The 22341-nt window shown below is 42.6% G+C and overlaps 1 protein-coding gene across 2 annotated transcripts; it reads left to right on the top strand.

Annotated features, from left to right (window-relative positions):
- The first annotated feature begins 1431 nt into the window (after positions 1 to 1431).
- Positions 1432 to 21057, top strand: LOC132324099 (interferon-induced GTP-binding protein Mx-like). 2 transcript variants are annotated; one of them, XM_059840098.1, is made up of 14 exons: positions 1432 to 1586; positions 4443 to 4759; positions 7485 to 7677; positions 8533 to 8670; positions 10051 to 10205; positions 11354 to 11492; positions 11976 to 12174; positions 12891 to 12969; positions 13904 to 14026; positions 14772 to 14913; positions 16449 to 16607; positions 17125 to 17201; positions 18465 to 18704; positions 20543 to 21057. In XM_059840098.1, the coding sequence occupies exons 2-14, from the start codon at positions 4538 to 4540 to the stop codon at positions 20774 to 20776; spliced, it is 2100 nt and encodes a 699-aa protein (XP_059696081.1). In that variant the 5' UTR covers positions 1432 to 1586; positions 4443 to 4537; the 3' UTR covers positions 20777 to 21057. The 2 variants fall into 2 exon arrangements, with proteins under 2 accessions (XP_059696081.1, XP_059696082.1); XM_059840099.1 differs by having other exon boundaries at positions 1472 to 1586; positions 4408 to 4759.
- Positions 21058 to 22341: the final 1284 nt, after the last annotated feature.

Genomic DNA, 22341 nt, shown 5'->3' with positions numbered 1-22341 from the left:
TAAAAACAGAAAAAAACCCCTAAAACACAAAAAAATGAGGGCAGGAGAGCAAAGACAGCAGAAGAGGAAGTATCCTGACCTAGTGATGTTGAGAAAGCACCACAAGGTCTTGAGAAACAATTTGGACTGCCCTGAAGGCAGTGCATAACAGAGAGAAATCACACTGTGTGTCACTTTGCTGTCTTGTCACCCACATCCAACACCCTCAGCCTCTAGCAGCCAAGGCACAGCCCCAGGTGAGCGGTGGTGTGGTTTGCCACCCTGGCTGGGATGGAAAGTCTCACTGGGAAGTGGAAAAAAATACTCCTTCTCCTGTGGAGGGGGCCCTCACCCACTTGCTTTTTGCATGGAGGGATGAGGAAAGGGTCCCCTGGATGGCACAGGATCAGCATCCCCAGCAGGCAACACCTGTGGGAGTGGGGCACAGCAGCTTGAACCAGCAGGTTCTGCCCCAGGTGTGAGTGAACTGACTCACTGAGATGCCTTTTTGTGAGGGAGGAAAGGCAAGTCGTTGCTCAAATATTTTCAAGTACCCCTGCTATTTGTCAGTGACATCCTATTAAACAGTACAGCCAGGGAAGGAGGAGCTCAGCTGTGTTGTGAGGAGTTTCATTTCTGCTGTTCACTAAACATACAGGGAAACGAAAGTAAAAAGCCCAACACATTGCATTGTTATTTCCAGGGCTATCACAAAGCTGTCTCAACAGTAGGGGTTTCACATTTGCCTGCCAAGACCTTTCATGGAGACAGTTTTGTCAAGTCAAGAATTGTATTTTGAGGTGACAGCTGTAACAAACTCAGAATTGCCTTCGATAAATGCATTTGCTGCATTATGCTAAATACCCTAAGGCTGCTCAGTGATTAATTAATAATTCACCATTCACTAAAAGTTTAGCAATAATTAAGTTAGCTTCACCTGGATCTCATCTGCTGAATGCTGAACTGCTGTACAGAGGGGTGGCTGCTCTTCTGAGAGGCTTCGGCGAGAAGAAGGCTGAGAGATTTTTACAAGGGCAAGTAGTAATAGGAAAAGGGGGAATGCCTTTAAATTGAAAGGAAGTAGCGTTAGATTGGACATTAAGAAGGAATTGTGCCCTGTGAGGGTGGGGAGGCCCTGGCACATGGTGCCCAGAGCAGCTGTGGCTGCCCCTGGATCCCTAGCAGTGCCCAAGGCCAGGTGGAACAGGGCTTGGAGTAGCCTGGGACAGTGGAAGGTGTCCCTGCCCATGGCAGAGGGATGGAACAAGATCATCTTTATGTTCTCCCAACCCAAACCATTCTAGGATTCTCTGGCTCTCTGAACTGGCTGTGAGGTGCCCCCTTGTCTGTGGACACCATTCATGTGTTAGGATACCCATTTCCTTAATTGAGCCTAGTGCAAAATAAGCAAGTGGTGCCCACTCGTGGCAGCTCTGCCTTTTGAAACAGCCTGGTCATTCCACAAAAGCCAAATATTTCTCCTGTGAGAATTAGTTTCATTTCTGCTCCTTGTTGTCATAATGGGAAGGTGGAGCCTGTAAAGAAAAAAGCTTCTGAAGAAGTTTCAGAAAGTCACTGCTTCTCCTTCCTTCAGGACACTTACAAAGGTAAGTTTCTCCCTTCCTTCTTCTAAAAAGAATAATGCAATTTTTTACTGTTGTCTTTATTCCTTTTAATGTGACAAGGCAGCCTAAAACATCTAAAGTAAGTGGGATTAAACAGGGTTGCCGGGAGCAGGATTTTTTCCTTTCTGGGGTAGAAAAATAAAAAAAATAAAATACATTAGTAGTATTATTTCCTCTTTAAAAGGAAACAGCTGAGAGATGGCATTTAACTTTTTTTAAAAGCCATTATTCAACAAGATGATCTAGCCAGCACTATTTATGAGTAGGATCATAAGCTTTGCGTTGCTTCATTTTCTTTATGAGAAGACAGCTGGAGTTAATAACCATACAACCTGGAAACTGTGAGGTTTACCCAAATACCCTGAAGTCACAGGGTGTGTCAGCCAGAAATCCATGTGCTCCTCTGGCTGGACAGAGAGTGAATAAATCCAGGAGCTGTGTGGGTTCAGCACTGCAGTTCTGCACCTTGGGTTTGAGAGGGGATTTTTTAGAAGGGGCTTTTCATCTTGTACCGATGCAAAGCCAAAGTGTCGTTACAGAAAAAGGAACTTCTCTTTGGCAGGTTGGTGTTTGTGCAGATGTGGGTGTGCAGAGAGTGCTTCGTGTTGTGCTGGGAGTGGTTTCCCTCACACAGGCAGGCAAATTCTAAAGATAAAGCTCAGTGAAATCAGTACTGTCCCGACAAAGGAGGCAGGGGCAGCTCTGGGGAGAGGAAATTTTTTGGCAGACTTTCAGCATCATCGCGTCATCGAGGTGTCATGTTTCACAAGTGGCTTCTGGCCCATTGTAGAAGGGCTCTTTACAATTGCAGCTTTTTTGTTTCCCTCTCCTCCTTTCTTTCATCCGATGTTGTCACGGCTCAGCACACAAAGAAATCACTATGCCCGTGTGGCACAGGGAAGGGTTACAAAACCCACCCACCCTTTCCTAGTCCAGGAGTGCAGCCCTAGAAATCCCCACAGGTGTTTATTCTGGTGCTGACTGCAGGTATCTTTGTGCAGGGGTGTTGAGTGTGTGTGTGCACCCTGTGGTCTGCACCCCACCTCGATGTTTGTAAAGGTTAACTAAAGATGGTTGTACCTCCTCATGCATCCTCAGCCCTCCCCCACATCCCTTCCCCTTCTGTGATGGCCATGGGGTTTGTCCTGAGTAAACACACCAGGTGGGTATTGCAGGATGTCTGGATGTTTGCATAATTAATTCACTCCAGAGGTGGGGAACTGAGATGTTTGTGATTGACTTTGGTGCACATTGACCACAAAAAGAGTATAAAATGCTGCTGGAGGCTTGGCCAACAGGACAAACTGGTGTCACAAAGCTGCAGGAAGTTTCTGGGTTGGTTTTCCCCCTTCTCCATCCCCTTCTCTCCCCACCCCCACCAGGGATGCCTACAAGGTAAGTCCAGCTCCAGTGCTTTTGGACAGGTGTTAAAATACCCAAGGTCCACCTAAACACAGACATAAAATCCTAAAGTAGCTCCAGAGGTGCTTTGTTGCTTTGCAATGATGAATTCTGCAAGGCCAAAGACTGGAAATCTGTACATTTCTGCCTGAACCTGCTCGTATTGTAACCCTTTAGACATGGACTGCTGACCAAATCTGGGACTGAAGTGCAGCAGCTTGCACCTAGACTGCTCTGAGAAGTTTTGGAAGCAAGGGGGTCTCACTTGTAACTCAGCACAAGGACCATGGCCTGATTATAATCCATTGGAATATTGGAGTTGTTATTTTGATTTTGCACTGGCAATATTTACATGCTGTATTAGCAATCAATCTAATTAAAAATACCCACACAATCACTGTATCCAGTTTCTCTTGCCTGGCCCACAACCTTCTCTCAACTGCTCTGCTACAATGTGTGGTTTTTTTCCTGAACTTGTTTTACACATTGAAAGTATAACCTACATTGTGTCTGATCATCCTGTTTTGGCATCTGTTTAAATTAGAAAGCCTGAAAACATAATTCAACCAAAAAATTTAAACAGAACAGGAAGTTATTTGAAGAAAAGGTGTGGTTCTCCTAGTTTGTTTTCTGAAGTGTTTGAGTTAAACAGATCTTGGTTTTGGCAGAGGGAGGCTAAAACATCTAGCTTTGAAAAAGGACTCTTGGGGTTTTTTTCCTTAAATCACTTTCTCTGGAAATCGCCTTCCCCAGATAGTGTCACACCAAAAGCCACTAATTTCCTCAGTCACCCATGGAAAACAAAACTTTTTCATAAGGAAATGCTGAACAAGGAAATAAATTTTAAAGTGCCTCCTATCCTTCCTTCTCTAACATCATGTGAAGAAAAGTCTGCTTTTGGCAGAGGGTTTTAAGCTATAGAGGAGGGGACCAAGATACAGAGCTTCAAAAACAGGTGTCAGGCTTGCCCCTGACAAGTATTTCTTTCACAAAAGAGATGAGATGGGCACTTAGCAGTCTATGGATTGGAGCCAGCCCACAGCCCTACACTCCTGACCCCAGGGAGTTAAGGATTCACATTCCCTCCAGTCCTGCCTTGACACTGACTGAGCTTCTCCAAACACCTTTCAGCAAATTTTTTCATTGAGGAGAATTTGCTTTTTTCAAAAACTGGTGTTACTTTTTTTTTCCTCAAAAAAACAAACATTGTTTTTCCTGTCGCAATTTTTTTTTAATACCAAAAAGAGAGTTTAAGAGAGGTAGGGAGAAGTGTTTCAAGTCTATCCTCTGGAGAGCAATCTCAGTGATTTGAAAAGAGCTGTGGCTCTTGGCACCTACCAAGGGTTTGGATCAGGAAATAAAAGCGGTGTTTGATTTTCTCTGCTCTGATCATTGTTGCCAGGTGGAGTCACTGACTTTCCCCGTGTTTGGTTTCAGAAGCTGCACCTCAGAGTGGTTGGACCAGGCACTGATCAATATTTAGTGAAGCACTTGCAGACACCATACATCCAAGGCCAGTAAATCAGCAGACCATGGATAAAAAGAAAGCAGCGTTCAAACAACCTGAAAGCACCAAAAATACCCCCAAGAAAGAGGGGTTTGTATTTTCTTTTGTAAAACCATTTCCAGAAGCTGCTAGAGTGCCTCTCCCACCAGAACCAGAGGATGATCCTGGGAAGTCAGAGAAACTGTTTGAGATCAAAACTAACTATGACCAGGACTTTGAGAAGAAGTTTTTCGCAGAAGAGGACGAGGTAAGGCAAGGAGAGGGCACAGATCCTCCCCACTCTTACTCTGTTATTTCACTTTGTGCCCCAGAATTAATTTCTTTGTCTCTTGGGCAATCTGCACTTGTTAGGTCTAAGGAGAAATTTTGGGATGAGGCCTAGCATGTAAGTGGCAAGAGAAGTACCTGCAATTAATCTGCAAACATTAATAATTCAGGTCTAAAAAAAGAGATGGCTGCAGCCTAGAAGCCAATTTAATGTGTGGCATGTGTCTGTCTCAATCCTAGCAACAAATGTTGAACAGAAATCATAAAAGCTGAGGTTTTTTTTCTTGAGGCTCTTCAACCCTTAACAGAAATGCACAGAAAGGTTCATAATAACCTGTTTGGGTATTTAACACTGAACACAGCTTGGTTTTAAGTCTGTGATGCAGTTATTGAAGTTTTTTGAGAATTTAGTAGCTATTAAACATTGTAGTGAAGAGAGCGGGCAGGGGTTACCAAAATTCCTGCCTCCAATAATGTGTGCTGCCTTCCTCATCTTGAACCAAAAAATCTGCTTTGTTTGAGTGCATCTGATCCACAGACATACTTCTAGAAGTATTTTTCTTGGATAAAAGTGATGGAGAGAAACTTCAGTTTTTCTTTTCAAAAAATCAGGTTTGAATGTGCCTGGCCCAATATGTCTGAAACATATTGGTGCTTCCAAAATTGCATCTCTAACTTCAGCAGTCACTGGAACATGGAGAGAGGAACATGGAGAAGAGACCAAGCTGATCTTTATATACTTCAGCTGAGCATATTTAACAGCAGATGGACCAGTTTTGCCAAAGACTGGAAATTATTTGTTTTGTTTTCATATAAATGAAGAGCCTGTGTTAATATCTGGACCAGTGTCAAATCCAGAAAATGACAATAATCAGTCATTTAAAACAACCCACTCATATTCATGCTTTATGTGAGCCTAAAATGAGGCAAAGAAGGAGGAACCATGATGATCTAAAAGATTTCAGCCACCTGTTAAGAATGTTACAGCAGAACTCTTTTGGTGCCTGTGCACAAGCTAAATCTTCAAACTGCAAAACAAAGACCTAATAAGCTATTTTTTTACCAAATTCAGTGATTTCTGGGATCAGTCTTCATTTGCATACACATGCTTTACTATATCTGTGGATGAGTGGAAGAAAATGGCAGTTATTAAAAAAGCTGTTATTAAAAAAATTAACAAACCACATGTCATGGTCTGACCTTGGCAAAATGCTAGTGCTTCTATGAGAATACTTCTTTTCTTGGTTTCTACTGTGAGATGTGATCAGAGACAGAGCAGAGCAGGCTCCAACTTACGATTGAAAGGAAAAAAACTTTATTAACTTAAAGCTACAGGGGAAAACACACAGAACACAAGATGAACTTTCTAAATTTCCTCCTCCTACCCCCCACCAAATTTCTTAATTCTGTTACTACCCTTTGGATAATCAATTCTCAATTCCTCGAGAAGAGAGGAGTCTCTCTTGCACCACAGACTTCACTCAGGAAACAGGCGAAACTTCTCGTGTTTCCTTGTCACGTGTGGCACTGCCCAGAAAACATTTTGCCATCGTGATTTCTTCTTTCCATGTCCAGTGCTCTCACCACTGCACATGGACCAGAGCTGCTTCTAGGGTTTTTCCCTTTAAGGATGCTTTGTCCAGTTCTAAAAAAAGAGCACCGTCCCTCTCTTTTTGGGACACCTGTTCCCCCCATGTTTCACCCCCTGGGGCTGAGGGGTCTCTTGAACAGAGATTATTTTCTTCTTCTTCTTTTTCGAAGATGGAGGGCACCACTACCACCCTCCTCACCCGTCGTCTCTGTTCACACACTCTCACATCACCGCACTCTCCTGGCTCTGAGCCATTGCCTCCCCCTAGAATGCAGTCTCTGTGTCACAGGAACTCAAGGGTTCTGTCCATAGCTATCCAAGAAAAGTCCAGCCAAAAGCCACTCCATCATCTCCTCCCACCTAGAATTCTTCTCAACTTCTCTCAATCTCACTAACTCTAAGAAGAATCAGCATTTGCAAAGTTTCTATCGTCTCAAGAAGAGTTAAAAGTGTCAAGCTCTGCCGGCTTGGTTCATGAACTCCCACAGCTGGCTGCCCTGCTGGGCACCCCCCCTTCTCCTTCGGTGGCGGGGAATGGGAGATGGCTGCCCAAAGCCCTCGCAGTGCTCTCTTCTGCTCTTCAGCCCAGGCTTGGCCTCCCTCCAGCCACATGGCCCCCCTCCCCCCGACCCTGCCCAGCTCGGAGCTAGACAGGGGAGAGGTCTCCTCTCGTCCAAGACCAGAACTCAAAAAGAACTTCCAGTGAGAGTTCACAGCTTTTAACCCCCTGTGTTCTCAGAAGCGTATCCATGCCCTCAGTGGACAAACCAAGTGCCAATATTAAAATTTAGACACTGATTAGCATGACCACACCATCCCAAAAAAAACTCATTTCCCCTCAAACCACGACACCTCACTTAGTAATGTGTTCTTTACCTTCTCAGGACGGCTTCCAAAATTTGTTATTTTTACTAAGGATGGTCTGACTCAACTGTTTCTTTCATATTTACAGACACCTGTTTATTACATGGAGATGCAAGGATGCACAGTGATACAAAGTAGAGCTTGATGCCAGTAAATAACTTTTACTAAAGAACGATGAACAGAAAATGCGACTTTTTTTTTCTTTTTTTTTTTAATTATGGAAAATTAATTGTAATCCTAACTCTAACAGGCTGCAGAGCACAGCTTGTACAACCAGTATGAGGAGAAGATCCGACCCTGCATTGATCTTGTTGACAGCCTGAGAGCTCTTGGAATAGAAAAGGACCTGTCCTTGCCAGCGATTGCGGTGATTGGAGACCAGAGCTCCGGGAAAAGTTCTGTCCTCGAAGCCCTGTCTGGTGTTGCTCTCCCCAGGGGCAATGGTAAGAATTCACTCTCTCACATTTTCTCTTTGATGAAGTGGAAGGGATTTTTTTTTTTCTTTTTTTTCTTTTTTTTTTTTTCGGTCTAGAATTGGATCATTCCATGACTGAGAAGTGGAGGTGCGAGTGAGGCACCACAAGGTAACTCCAAGGCACGTGGTCCTGGTGGTCAAGACACCAGCAGTAAGAAGTGTAGTGTGATTGTCCCAGCTGAATCTGTGCATTTCCCAGAAAGCAGCAGTGCAGCAGAGTATTAATTTCACATGGAAAACCAGCTTTTAAATTTGCTTTTGGGGTGGGTTTGGGTTTTTTAAACTACATTTTCTTACAGATAACTTTTATTATTATTATTATTATGTGTAAAAAGTGTACAAAGATCTTTACTTAATGCATTATTTGTCAGAGATGATGAAAGACTTTACAGCTCAAGAAGATGTACTTTCCAGCTCTGTGTGTGTATTTTTACACACATAAATTTTGCAAGTTCCATGGGAGTTTACAATATAATCCATGTGAGTTTACAGTATAATCCAGTCTTTCAGGCTGGAGTTGTGGAAAGGTTTTTCATAGGATTTAGTTGCAGCACTGAAACAGATCATCCGGAGAGGAGCAAAACTCCATCTGTGGGGATTTGCAGGGCAGACATGTCTGGGAAGAGCCATGGTTGACCTCATCTAGCACTGGTGACAATCCTGCTCTGAGCAGAAAGTTGGACAAGTCCCCTCTGGCAGCATTTCTTGGAACATTTCCACATTTTTGTGTGAAACATTTTTGTGTGAAAGAGGCAACCCTGTGTACACCACACACCTCAAGGCTGTGTTTCATGCACAACCTCTGCCTTTGGAACTGCTGCAGGCATTGTCACTCGGTGTCCCTTGGAGCTTAAACTGAAGAGGTTGCCTGAAGGGCAGGCATGGCAAGGGAAGATCTCCTACAGAAATGTGACCCAGGAGCTGCAGAACGCCTCTGAGGTGGACAGAGCAATAAGGCAAGGTGAGTGGATTTGGCTGGCTCCATCTCCTCTGAATCCTCCTCCTAGCCTGAGCAGCATCCACAGTGACTGTGGAGTTACACCAAGAGCTGGATTCAGAGCAGATGAAGCTGGGTCAGCAAAACTCATTTCTGTCAAGGGAGTTGTACCACTGCTTCAGTGGTGAAGATGATTTATGATGATCCCAGAATGGCCTGGATTGGAAGGGACCTTCAAGGTCTTCTAGTTCCAACACCTTGGGCAGGGATGCCAACCACTAGAGCCATGATTCTTTTATCCTGATCCATGATAAATGCTCAGGCTATGTCCTTACCTGGCTGGTGCTTCCTGGTGTCCTGGTTTGGGGAGGTTGTCTGTCAAATTGTAAACATGTGACCTAAATGGTTCCTGTCATCAGTTCAAAAGCCCAGAGAGTGCTTGAGGTGTCTCTGGCTGGAAATCTTATTACTTTGGAGGAAATTGCAAGAAGGCAGAGTGAAGGACAGAGAGCTTCTGTGACCACAGGCTCAGTCATTGCCCTTCACATGTCTCAGCTTTACTGTTATGACACTTCATGCTGGATAAGAAATCAGTGTTCTTACCCAAAGGGCAGTAAGCACTTGCCCTAAGTGTGAAAGTTGGATTGTCCTTATTTCCTTGACTTGCACAGTTCTGAATATTGTTATTCTTTCTGTTTTTAAAATTAGCTTTTCAATACATTATTTGGATATTCTCAAAACTGGCCAGGCAATTGGTATGAATTAAGGTAATTAAAGAGCTGAAAATCTCTGATGAGAATGACTGAGGTTTCCTTTATTCTCTGTATTCACAGTTCAAGCATTATTGTCTAGTAGTATCTGGGACAATTTACTCTCAATCTCCCTATAAAATTAGGAAGAATATAGAACAACACCTATATTTCTTTCACAGCATCCAAGAATTAATTAATGCTTACAAAGTCTCTTGTTGTTGAGGAAGTATTTCTACAACTGGCCATTGTTTTACCTGATCCCTTTCATTGTGGTTTATTTACATGTATTTTGTCTGCATACATAAGAGTCCATAAATATATGCTCTGTAAAATATTGCAGCTCATATTCCAACTGGAATTCATATCAACTTGTTCTGCATTATAATTTCCTTAGATTTTTGCATAAATTGCTATTCTTTCTATTTTTTTTTTTTTAATTAGCTTTTCAATACATTATTTGGATATTCTCAAAACTGGCCAGGCAATTGGTACGAATTAAGGTAATTAAAGTGTGTGGCTGGATCTGAAAGAAAACGCCAAGCCTGAAAGAACCTTAGGTGACAGATAGTTGGTACATTTCAAAGCCATTGTGTCCAGCTTTGGTTTGATGCATCATTTGAAGCTTGTATTCATTGCCTTGCTCTTTTCACAGCCCAGGATGTTGTGGCCGGTCCTAGAGGTGCCATTAGCGGGCAGTTAATTTCCCTGGAAGTTCGGTCCCCTGATGTCCCAGATCTGACTCTAATTGATCTCCCTGGAATTGCCAGGGTGGCCGTGGGGGACCAGCCAAAAGACATCGGGGACCAGGTAAAAATCAGCCTCGTGTGCCAATCTGTGCCCGGGGTTTCATCCCCTGAGGGCTCCCAGCAGACCTTTTGTGAAGTAAACAGAATAAATGGAGGGGATTTCTGCCCTTCCTCTGGCTGCTTTTAGAGGAAATGCTGGGAAATGCAAATAAAACTCTGGTAGGATAAGGCCTGCTGTGAGGGTGATCTGCAGGAGCTGGGTGTGTTGTTTCTCCTAAAATACCTTTAAATGGGAACTTGCAATAAAAGGAGCCCAAGCTAAACTAGATATACCAAATAGAAATGAGACAAGATTGGATTGTCTGAGCTTTACTTTCTGGGAGGAGAGTAATTTAATTCCACATTAGATTGCAATCTTTCTGTTGTATTGAGAAGAAAGCAGCAGGTGTGATAAAATCCAAACTTTTCCCTTGTTCCCAGCTGTCTGTATGCTCCAGAGATGGAGTCTGTAGCACTGCAGCCTGTCAGAAACTGGGATGGGTAGGAAGTAGAAAAGAGAGGCATCTTTACCAAAATCCAGGGGGAAAAAAATTTATTTACTGTGGAATAAGCGCCGCAGTGCTCTGTGAAGCTTCTACAAAACAACACAAATTATGAGGAACTCACTTAGTTTGGGATTGAAACAGAAAAATGTCAACTAGATGTCATGAGCATCTTCAGTTTTGGTGCTTTTTAAAATTTCCCTACGATTATTCCACTGAAAAATAAGCCAAACACATTTGTGCTCCTTTCAGAGATAAAATTTGAGATTTATCAGCACAATCGAGCTTGCTTTCTTTCCATAAGTGTATACCTACACCTCAGAGCCTGGCTTTCTTACATGTGTTAGATTTCAAATACCTTTATTATTCCCATAATGAAAGATTAGATATGCACAAGAGGTTAAACTCCATGTAGCTGTCAAGACAGGCTTAACAACATCAGTCTGGTCTCATTCATGCCAGAGGTTTGGATTAATCCTGACATGAGAAAAGAGGCTGCATTCTTCTTCTGGGCCCTTTCCATGCCAGCCTCTAGCATGTAACACTATCCTCAGCATATGTGGCATTTAATGTCATCAGGCAGTGGCTCATATTGCTAGAAATTGTCACATCCTACAAGCAAGTGTCTGATTTCACTGAACCTCCTCACTGCTGTATTGAATTGCAGATCAAAATGCTACTTAAAAGAATTATTGGCTGCAAAGAGACAGTCAATTTGGTAGTGGTGCCATGTAACGTGGATATTGCAACAACAGAAGCATTGAAAATGGCTCAAGAGGTGGACCCCACTGGAGAAAGGACAATAGGTGAGATCATTTTTTAAGCTAGGAGCTGAAAAGGAGGTCAAATCTTTTTTATTCCTTCCCATGAGGTCTGATGTTCTGTGCTCTGTGAAATTAGCTACTAGAAGAAGAGGGGGGAAAAAAAATCCAAAACAGAAAACAGGCTAAAGAATATATCTGCAAGTATTTCTAGTCACAATTCTTGAGCAGCTCCAAGAATCCCTTAGTCTGGTGTCTTGCTGGCACTCCTGTTATGAATAACTGGAAGCTGAAAATCTCAGTTAATGGTAGTTGATCTGAAGTTAATGGTAAAAAAGCTTTGCTTTAAAAAAAACCCTAAAAGAAAGGTTTGCAAAGCAAAAGGTGTGGTGAGAGGAACTGCAGAGTGAGTTTTACAGCCTGGGAGCTGAGAACTTTCTAGGAGAGAGAATACAAAAAAAATTGCTTTATAAATCATGGTACAGAGTGTTCCTGCTTGGTGATTAACTTTCTCTTTTAACTTCACAGGAATCCTCACAAAACCTGACCTGGTGGACAGGGGAACTGAAGAGGCCATTGTTAAAATACTGCAAAACAGGGTAATCCCCCTCAAAAAGGGCTACATGATTGTGAAGTGCCGTGGGCAGCAGGACATCCACAACAAACTGACCTTGGCTGCTGCAATCCAACAGGAGAGAAACTTCTTTGAGAATCACAAATATTTCAGGTACTCCTCACAGAAAAGTTCTCATCAAAAACATGTTAAAGTCACCTCAAAGCTCCCTGTTGATTTTCTGAGATTTAACTGGTTAGGGGATACAAACAGGTATTTATTATACTCAATATTTCTCATTGCCCATGTAGGGTTGTGTTTCAGTAACCCAAAAGATTTTTACCTACTGAATAAACTTTTAAAAATGTTTTTGGGTTTTTTTTTGGATGCAAAATACATGGGGAAAATGCTATGAACTTCAGAAGTTCTGAATAGTCCCAAAGAATTCAAGTTAAAGCATCTGAGCACTTCAATCAGGCACTGAAGTATTTCTGTTCACTGGAAAGCATGGAGGAACAGCATGAGAAAGAAAGGCTGTGCTGAGGACACAGCCTGCCCAGATGACTCAGCAGCAAATAAATCATAACACAGAGAATGGCAGCTGACAAGGGTTGTTCACACATGAAGAAATAATAGAACAGCACATTCATCTGCTGTTAGAATTTGCTTTTTTTCAGATTTTTCTCTGCTTCCCTTTGCTCAGTCAGACAACTCTTGAATAAACCCAGAGTCCTGGGCAGTTGTCACATCTGTACCATCATGGCCCAGAGCCCCTTTCTTTTACTCCAGTTGTGTAATAGAATTAGTGAAAACAGAGCAGAGCATCAGTGCTGCCTCCTTGCCCTGCACAGCCTGGCTATCCAAACCCACCTTTTCCTCTTTTTTCACAGGGTTTTTATGCAACAAGGAAAAGCTACTATCCCCCATCTGGCAGAGAAGCTCACAGATGAACTTGTGAAACACATCATTGTAAGTAACAGAAGTCCCAAACTGAGCAGTTTGTATCAGTTACTACCTAAAAACAAGTTCAGCCCTTCAGCCTTGGGCTGCAGTTGGATTTCATCTTTATGTGCTTTATGATGCTTCAACTCAGTGATCAGAGAACAAGCTGAACTGAGAGGCAGAGGTAAAAAGCCCCATGTTCTGTCCTCTGATTTGCCTTTCAACTGCAGGTCAACAATAAACAAATGATTTCATCTCTTTGTGACTCATAATTCCTGACTTTTCAATGACAGCCATGATATTTATTTTTGTTTATGAGTGTTGATCACCTGGGTGATGAGTTACTGCTGTCAGCTTACTGAAGCAGTGATTTCTATTCCACTGAAAATGTCTTGAAAACATCAAGATGTTCAATTATATTAATATACTAGTGTAAGCCTATTGGAGTTTTTATTTGGTATAAATATATCAGCACATAATATATCTTATTCCATTAAGTGAAGATGCTAAAATATAGGGAGCATTTAAATTCAGTCACAAATGAGGAAAAAAATTTATGTAAATTTACAGAAAATAAGTAACTAAACAGCCATGTTGCATCAGGTATTTATCAGGAATTGAGCAGTCACCACTTTCCTGGCACAGCCTGTGAGGACATTGTTTTTGGCTCACTGTGGGTGAAATTTTGCCCTAGACTGCAGCTGTTCTGCCCAGCTCTCAGTGAGGTCCAGCCTGATCCCTGAGGCAGATCCTGGCTCCTGAGTTCCCTCAATAAGGTCCATATTTGCTTTTCTGTGTCATCCCACTATCACACATGGGACACTGGCAGCAAGCTCTTGGATTTGTAAAAACAGCCAAGATCCCATGCAGGTGTAGATCACTCTAGAGGGATTTTGTTTTCCTTCCAAAATCTGACAAGTTTAACCTATCTCAATGTTCTTCTTCACTGTCTCCTCTACAGAAAACTTTGCCAGCACTGGAGAGCCAAATTCGTGACACCCTCCATAAAACATTGCAGGATCTGCAAAGGTACAGAAGAGGCACACCCCAAACAGAGTCTGAGAAGCTGTTTTTCCTCACAGATGTAAGTATCAGTGCTGGTCACAGAGCAAAGCAAGGAGGTAACTGTAACAGAGAAAAAGAAACCACCAGAAATTATCAAAACAGCAGCATGGACCACTGGGAAGTTTGTGGTATCCATCATTTTAGTGAGGGTAACATAGACAAACCACACCTACAAAAATAATGGACCACAGGAGCTCATGGCCTCTTCTAAAGAATTTTTCCTGTGATTATGGGACATGAAAACAAAACAACTTGGTTGATTGGGTCAAAATCAGGCATCTTAGCAAGGGAAAACAAACTCCTTCATTCTCAACACTAAGAAGGGTTCCCATTGTTTACAGTCATAAGATCAAATGTATTCCTGATATCAAAATGTGGTTTGCAGGTCCATCTAAGTGCCTCATCTCATGGAGTTAGTCCCTGAGTGAGCCTTCAGTAGGCTTTAGAGGTGTTTGTGGAAGCTCATCAGACTTCATACAAGTCTGGTCTATTAGAATTTAGTAAATGGCTCTAAAAGTCTACAGGGGAAAAAACAAAAGAATACAAAGTTTGTTCTCCTCTAGCTGTTACAGTTTGGTGGGGAAAAAATAAAAAAAACAAACAAACCAGGAGCTAAGAGCATAAAAGATGTAAGAAAGGGATTTTTTTGTGAGCTGTGTCCCTGCTTTAACATCAAACAACTGCAGATTTACTTAACATGCACAAATTAATCTGAAGAAATGAAACTTCATTAAATTGCCTGCTTGTTGTTCGATTCACTGCAGCTGATCAAACTCTTCAACCATGACATCTCTCAGAGCACACGGGGAGAGGAGCAGCTGTTTGGGGATGAGGTCAGGCTGTACACCAAGATCCGCAAGGAATTCCGCACGTGGGGCGCGATTCTCCTGGAGTGTGCTGCAAGGGGTAAGCACAGAACAGTCTCAAGCTGGGCCAAGGGAAATACAGGCTGGATATAAGGAAAAAGTTTTTTACAGAAAGGGTGATAAGGTACTGGAATGGTCTGCCCAGGGAGGTGGTGGAGTCACCATCCCTGGGTTTGTTTAAAAACAGACTGGATGTATGGTAAATTCAGGTCCACCAACAAAGGAATGATGAATCTGACTCCATGTTCTCAGAAGGCTAATTTATTACTTTATTATACTGTAATATATTAAAGAATACTGTGCTATACTAAAGAAAACAGAAATGATACTTACTGATTGCTGAAAAGATAATAATGAAAACTCATGACTCTTTCCAGAGTCCTGACACAGCCTGGCCCTAATTGGCCAAAGAGTGAAAACAACTCCCAGCAGAATCCAATGGAACAATCACCTGTGGGTGAACAATCTCCAAACACATTCCACATGAGCACAACACAGGAGAAGCAAATGAGATAAGAATTGGTTTTCTTTTCTCTGAGGCTTCTCGCTGCCTTTCAGCTTCCCAGGAGAAGAACCCTGGGTGAAGGGATCATTTTCAGGGAATGTGAATGCCACAGGTTGTGGCACTGGGTGCCAGGGTTTAGTTGAGCTGTTGGGGCTGGCTTGGACTCGATGATCTTGAAGTTCTCTTTCAGCCCAGTGATTCTGTGAATTCTGTGAACCCATCCTGGCAGCTGACCTGAGAGCCCACCCCCTTGCTTTTAAACCCAGACACAGCATCTTCAATAAATATTTTCCAAGAAAATTAAGAGCAAGAAGCCAGGAGCATCCATCTCTTGTGGTGTCCTGGGGGCACAGACAGTTTGTGTTAAATGCTGTCATTACAGAGAGGTCAGTGCTTGTCTCTCTTCTCCCACCACAGCAATAGAATCAAGACACTGGCACAGAATTTGTTGGTGATATTCTGAAGCATTCTTCTAAGTAACAGCAACACCAATAAAGAGTAATAAATAATAACAATCTAGATAATAATTTTTCTTTTTACTCCTAATGTTTTTTATTTTATTATTGCTATTAATATTTTAAAATCTGGGTGGGTGTTTTTCCATTTTAGCTCTGGGCTAAGGTGGTACCTCACACAAAAAAAATTGGCAGATTTGTATAGTATCAACAAAGAAATACTGACTGTGATATCTTAAATAAAAATAACTAGTCAACACTAAATTTCCCAGAAAAGCATTTAGTGAGCTTGGAGGTTTGTTTTGTTAGGGGGTTTTTTAAAACTTGGAAGTGGCTTGTAATGACCAGCTACTTCTATGAGGGTAAAAATGCCAAGAAGAACCAGAATTTTTGTGGCCCATCATAATTTCTGTCAGTCAGATGCTTGATGCAATGTGTGAGATGGTTCATTCAGAGAACAACAACCTGTTAGCTCTGTTCTGTGGTAACAAAAAAACATCTCAGTAGTTTTTCCTCTCAAGAACATCTCAAAGAGGAGAAATAGACTTCTTTCTTCAACCTGAAACATGTACATTGAGTGATTTAGTAGCAAAGCAATGTGTTTTACCATTACAGCTAAAAAAACTGCTCCTGGTAAAGTGTGGAAATATGAAGACCAGTACCGTGGACGGGAGTTCCCAGGCTTCAGCAACTACAGGACTTTTGAGGACATTATAAGAGAGCAGATCAGAGAACTGGAGGAGCCAGCAATTGAGATCCTGAACAATGTGATGAGTATGGCCCAGCCCGTGGGAGGCTCTTGTGTGGGGGACACTGCCGGGCCTGATAAGTTTATTTTCCAGGAGAAGCTGATGTTCTCAGGATCCTTCAGTGTGTGGAAATAAATCTGATTCAGCTTGGGGGTTGCTCTTTCTCTAGAGCCTTCCATCTCTACACATGGTCTCTGGCATTTGTTAATACTTTTCCCAGTGGCTCTTGGAAGGGAATTAAAAAATAAGTATAATAAATAGAGCATAACTATAAAAAAATTAGAAAATAACTATAATAAATAACACAGCAAGGAAACAGTACAGTAGAAGTACCTGATGTTAAGTGGTCACGTTCTTGGACCTGGAAATCTAAATTTCTGCTTGTTTGTATGTGTCATAAAAGCAGAGTGTACCAGTACAGCAGCTCAGTTATTTCTGAATGAGTAGAGAAAATGAGTAGTCTCCCAAGTCTCATATTAACAATAGCTGAAAACCCTGAATTGCTTATCTGACTTTATTTTGTCTCTCTGTTCTTCCCTTAGAACTGGTTGAAGAGAAATTTACGGAACTGGCTAAAAGGAATTTTGCTAATTTTCACAATCTAAGCAGAGTTGCCAAGGTGAGACACTACTATAACCTGAGATTCTCAAAAAACAAAATGGCATTTGTAAATGCATCCATGCTTGTGGTACCTGTCTCACTGCATTACTCTTATGCAAGTGTGGAATTTCTTCGGGAAAATAAGAAAGAGCCTGAAAATGATAGCGTGATTATAATGGCACTAATGAAAGTATATTTTGCACAAGATCTAATATATACATTCTTTATTCATTCTCCTCAAACTCTTGACAGTGCAAAGAAAACCTGGTGTGGCTACCTTGAAGAGTTTATCATTAATTTCTGACTTAAATCCTGTAATGATTTCTCAGAGTGCTGAACTGTTTTTCCCTCTCTGAAAGCAAGCCAGGTTTTTAGCCAGTGCAGGAATCTCATCTTTGCTGAAAGGGAGCAGGAGCAGACAAACCAAAAATCATCCAGCCATGGAAAAACTAGAAGGTGACTGTTCACAGTTTGGACATTAGCATGTTTTGGGGTGGAGTTCAGTGGTGTGGATGGCCTTGAAGGCCTTTTCTTAGAGCTTTGAGGAAAAGATGAGAAGCATTGAGGAAAAGACCAGAAGCAATGCTGGCAGCCAAGAAACAGAGTCCACTCACAGGGAACTGCTGAAAAAGGAAACTCAGAGGCAAATGTGAGTGAAGTAGGTGGTTTGCTATTTCACTTGCCTGGTCAAACCCTGCTGAGCTCCCAGGCCAACCAGACAGTAAACAAATAAATTATTTTATCTGAACAAAGAGGTGTTCAGGCAGGGTCTTCAGGTGTAACACAGTGAGAGAAATGAAGAGGGAAGAAGTTCTGGCAAGCGCTGGACATGAGAAAAGTTATGGGGTGTTTTCTTAGGGATGCTAGGAAAGCATTTTAAGGGAATTTGAGCATGACTGAGGGAACTTTGTCACCCCCACAGACTTTTAGGTGGAAGTATCAAAAAGGCCAGAAAGAGTCAGATGGCTGCAATAAAAGCACCAGACAGGTTTGGTTTGCTGACAACAGATATTTTCCTTTGGGTTTCAAGCATCAGGTTTGGAGTGATCCCACTCATGTGTAAGGAAGGGACAAAGCAGCCACATTTTCCTGCTCTTTCACAAGAGAGAGACCACAATCCAAAGCATTACTTCATGTTCCCATGTTCTGGGGTTAGACAGGGCTGCACAAGGACAGTTGAACACTGTGCCCACCTTGCCATTCCCCAAGGACACTGCTAAGCACTGGCACCTTCCCAAAGGGAGCAAATGTCTCAGAACTTCTTGTTCCTTTCTTTTTTTAGGTGAAAATTGAAGACATTAGAGACAAACAAGCAGCAGATGCTGAAAGACATATCCGAGCCCAGTTTAAAATGGAGAAAATCGTGTACTGCCAGGATGACCTTTACATTGGTGATTTAAATACTGCTAAGGCAGAAAACGCTCTCAACGGGTCCTTAGGAAAAAGTCTGCAGTCTCAGATTGCTGCAAAGGATCCCTCTGTTGTCTTGGAGATGATTTCTCACACCAGTGCCTATTTCTCTGTGAGTTCACAGGCAGATTTGCTGCCCCCTGAATGCCAGAGCAGATCCCCCTCAGCCAGATCTTGCTGGAGATCTGGCTCAATAGAGCCTTGCATGCCACACTAGCCCCGTGCAGGGAATAGCCAGGGGTATCCCAGTGTCTCATTCAGATACATGCTCAGCTTCTCTGCAAACTACTTACAGCTTCTGACCAGTGATGAGAGTGTCAGGGCAAAGCTGGGCTCTGTCAGCAGGTTGCAGGATGCAGGATATGGTGATTAGAAAAGCCTGAGCGTGCCAAAGTGACAGCTGGCCCCTAAAGCCCTTGTTAGCTACCTCCCAGTCTGGCTCAGGTCAGCCTCAAGCCACTCTTCACAATCCTGCAGCCAGCAGAAAGTGGTGTCAGTGGCTTGCAATCAGATCCTAAACTACTACAGCAGGAGGAGCAATAATAAAACGTTACATTAAAATATATCAGCTGTCTGTAGAGATCAGAGGGCATCTGCTATACTGCAGATAGCACCCTGTAGGTGAGGTCTCTGCAGACAAATGAGGTGTTTTTAAAGGGTCACGTTAAAGAAAGGAAACAGAACATGCAGGATCAAGATTGGCTTTGTTGTAAAACTCTCTCAGAAAGCAACAAGTTCAATATTAATAATTCAGGAAGGTGGGTAGCAGCTCCCTTTGAATTCCAAGAGCAGGCTTTGTGACAAATTCCTGCAATTAAATGGTCAGGCTGATGAAGACAAAACCCTTGGTTTTCATTGAACAAGAAACAAAGCCATAAGAGCATAAGCACGTCCATCCCACCTTGCTGCACATTCTGCTATGTGTTTTATCTGCAGGTAAATACTTTTGTAAATGCCCTGAGAGCCATTTTCAACAATCCCCCCAATGCCAGGGCACCACAGCTCCTTGGGACTGACTTATGCAAGGCCAAACAGAATTTGAATGAGATGGAAGTTGTGTCCATGCCTACACCCTATAGGACCTACAAATGCCACTTCCAAGCTGTGCTGCAAAAAGAAAGACAGAACCTCTCAATTGCAGCCAGGCACTTAGGTTTAAGTGCTCACCCAGCACCAGGAGGGCTGGAGGCAGCCACTTCCCAGAGCTGGGAGAGGTTTAGAACCTCGTGTTGCCCTAAAGCACCAGGTGGGCCCCCAAACCCTGTGGATGTCCATGGGGAAAGGGCCCCAAAAGCTCTTCTGGATCGATCTGTTTCAGTTTGCATCCATAAATGAACCAGGCAGTTGGTCAGGTCAGACAGATTGTCTCATGGGGATAAAACAGATGTAATGTAGGCACAGTCTGGTCTCACTGCTGCTGGGGACATTTCCCCTTAAGGCTAAAGCTTCCTCCAAAGCTGTCTTAAGCTTAAAATGACAACCACATCAGAAATACCATCTAAATAACAATCTAATAGAGGAATTTGCCAGCTTTAGGAAAAATCCCTCTGTGATTTCCTGCATCAAAACATATTGTTAGCTTTCAGTGGAGACAGGTTGGACACCAGAAACTGGGCACGAGTTCTGCTTGCCAGGAATGTCCTCCTATAACTTGTCCCAGTGGCAGCTGACAGAGATGAGCAGAGGACAGTCTGCCTCGGCTTTAGTTTGCTCAGGGAAGAAAGCAACAGCTGATATCCCCATTACTCTTAATTTTTAGATTTCAGGCACAAAAGACATTGGTTGCAAAGATTTTTTAGTTCATAGCAGCATTCCTTTCTTGAACAGCAGCTCAGTACAACGTTTTAAAACCTTGGAATCACTTTTTTTACCAGATTACCAATAGACCCTTCATATTTCAGTTCTTTTTGCCAATTTAGTATTTTGCCTTTTTCTTCCTCCACCTCACAGGAGGCAAGCAAGCGCCTTGCCAATCAGATACCTCTGATCATCCTGTCTTCTGTCCTTCATGACTTTGGAGAAAACGTGCAGACCTCAATGCTGCAACTTTTACAAGATAAAGAGAAGTTAAACTTTCTCCTTGATGAGGACTCTGAAGCTGCTAAAACCAGGAATCACCTCAGCCAAAGAGTTGATCGCCTCACCAAAGCCTGCCAGTACCTGAGAGAATTCAGCTTGTTGTAATTTCCTTGTTTTTCATAAGGTTTTTTTTTCTCCTCATCTTCTAGCATTACTGAAGAATTTAGTATAATCCCATAAAAATGTAGCATCAGCCCAGACCTTTAATACTAATTTCTAGTGTTCAGTTTTTCTTTATTTTCCATAATCATATGCAAACAGCTGTCTTTGCATTAAGAGCTCCACTGGAGGAGTTGTGATTAAATAAACATTATCCCATTTTTAAACATTTTCTTTGTGAACTCTGTGTAACCACTGGAATAATCATTAAAAAGCTAACACTCTGAGGATTGTATGTTTTGTTGGGTTTTTTTTTTCTCTTTCTAATGATGGAAGCTGTATTCCAATTCACAAACTGTAGAAATCAAATTATCTAGCTTTCCTCCATGAAGCTTAGTGCATGACACTGATGATCTCCCACTTCCCTTTGTGATTTTGGCTTGCTGGGGTTGTTCTATTTCCTGCTATCACCTAAAAGACACCTCTGCAAAGTGTCACCACTAAGTCTCAGCCCAGGAGGGAGAGAGGAGCACACAGCAGCCATGAAACCCTTCCAGCCTAGAAGGAAAAGAAAGTTTATTTCCTTTATGGGACTGGTGCATCCAGAGGATGCCATTGGCTCTGTTCAGTCTCCTTTCCCAGCTCTCTGATTTGCAGAAGACCAAGAGGCTCCTCCTCTCAGATGTCTGCAGCATCACTTGAAATTTTGGGATTGATGGGCAGGATTTGGATGTCCAAGAGGAAAGAAACCTCCCAGGATGTTAAACATTACAAGGGTATCTCAGCATGTGTTTTGCTGCCTTTCTCCTTTCCCTCCCCAGGGCAAGGAGAACCTTTCCAAAACCTCTTTCATTTCATGAAAGCCAATGCAAAATACATCACACACTGTGCTCATGACATTTTTCACATGGAAGATTTGGTTTGATAAGCAAAAGTAATGGCTGCATCCAGCTAGAAAAAATGTGTTGATACCAGAGAGTGATGTAGTCATTTCCAAGTTTCTTACAAGAGAAGCCTTCTCCTCAGGCTGGGTATGACAGAAAGGGTTTGTCCCTGTGGCATGCAACTGCAGCTGGTGCCTGACTTTTGGTACAGCATTCACCCCAACATCCAGCTTCCTCAACCTTCTGGAACACTGCAGCCAGTTTCCCCTTTCTCCCAGCAGATTATTTTGCCATTAGTGACTTGCAGTGCTGCAAGAAGCCACAGAAAAAGCATCTCATACCTATAACAATTTAATTTTTAATTTCTGGTTTCAAAGTACTTCAAACTCGTTGGTTATTTCATGGTATTCCCCCATCCCCCAAGGTGCACAGGTGCTATTGCAAACACCCATCTCACACCTGGAGAGGAGAGGCAAAGACACATTGTTCCAGGCAGCAGGAGGGGGAATGACAAAATTGGGTGTGACTCCCTCAAGCCACTGCCTGCAGGCTAAACTTCCTTATCTAATTCAATTAAGTCAGAGTGATTTCATCAGACCTAGCCACCAAAACCACTCAGCATTGCTGGACATCCTGCTCTATTTCCCTGGGTTTGTTCAAGGACCTGAAATATTGGAATCAAAATAA

The sequence above is a fragment of the Haemorhous mexicanus genome, chromosome 2 (assembly GCF_027477595.1).
Source record: "Haemorhous mexicanus isolate bHaeMex1 chromosome 2, bHaeMex1.pri, whole genome shotgun sequence".
NCBI lineage: Eukaryota > Metazoa > Chordata > Aves > Passeriformes > Fringillidae > Haemorhous > Haemorhous mexicanus.
This window is presented reverse-complemented; position numbering and strand designations above follow the sequence as displayed.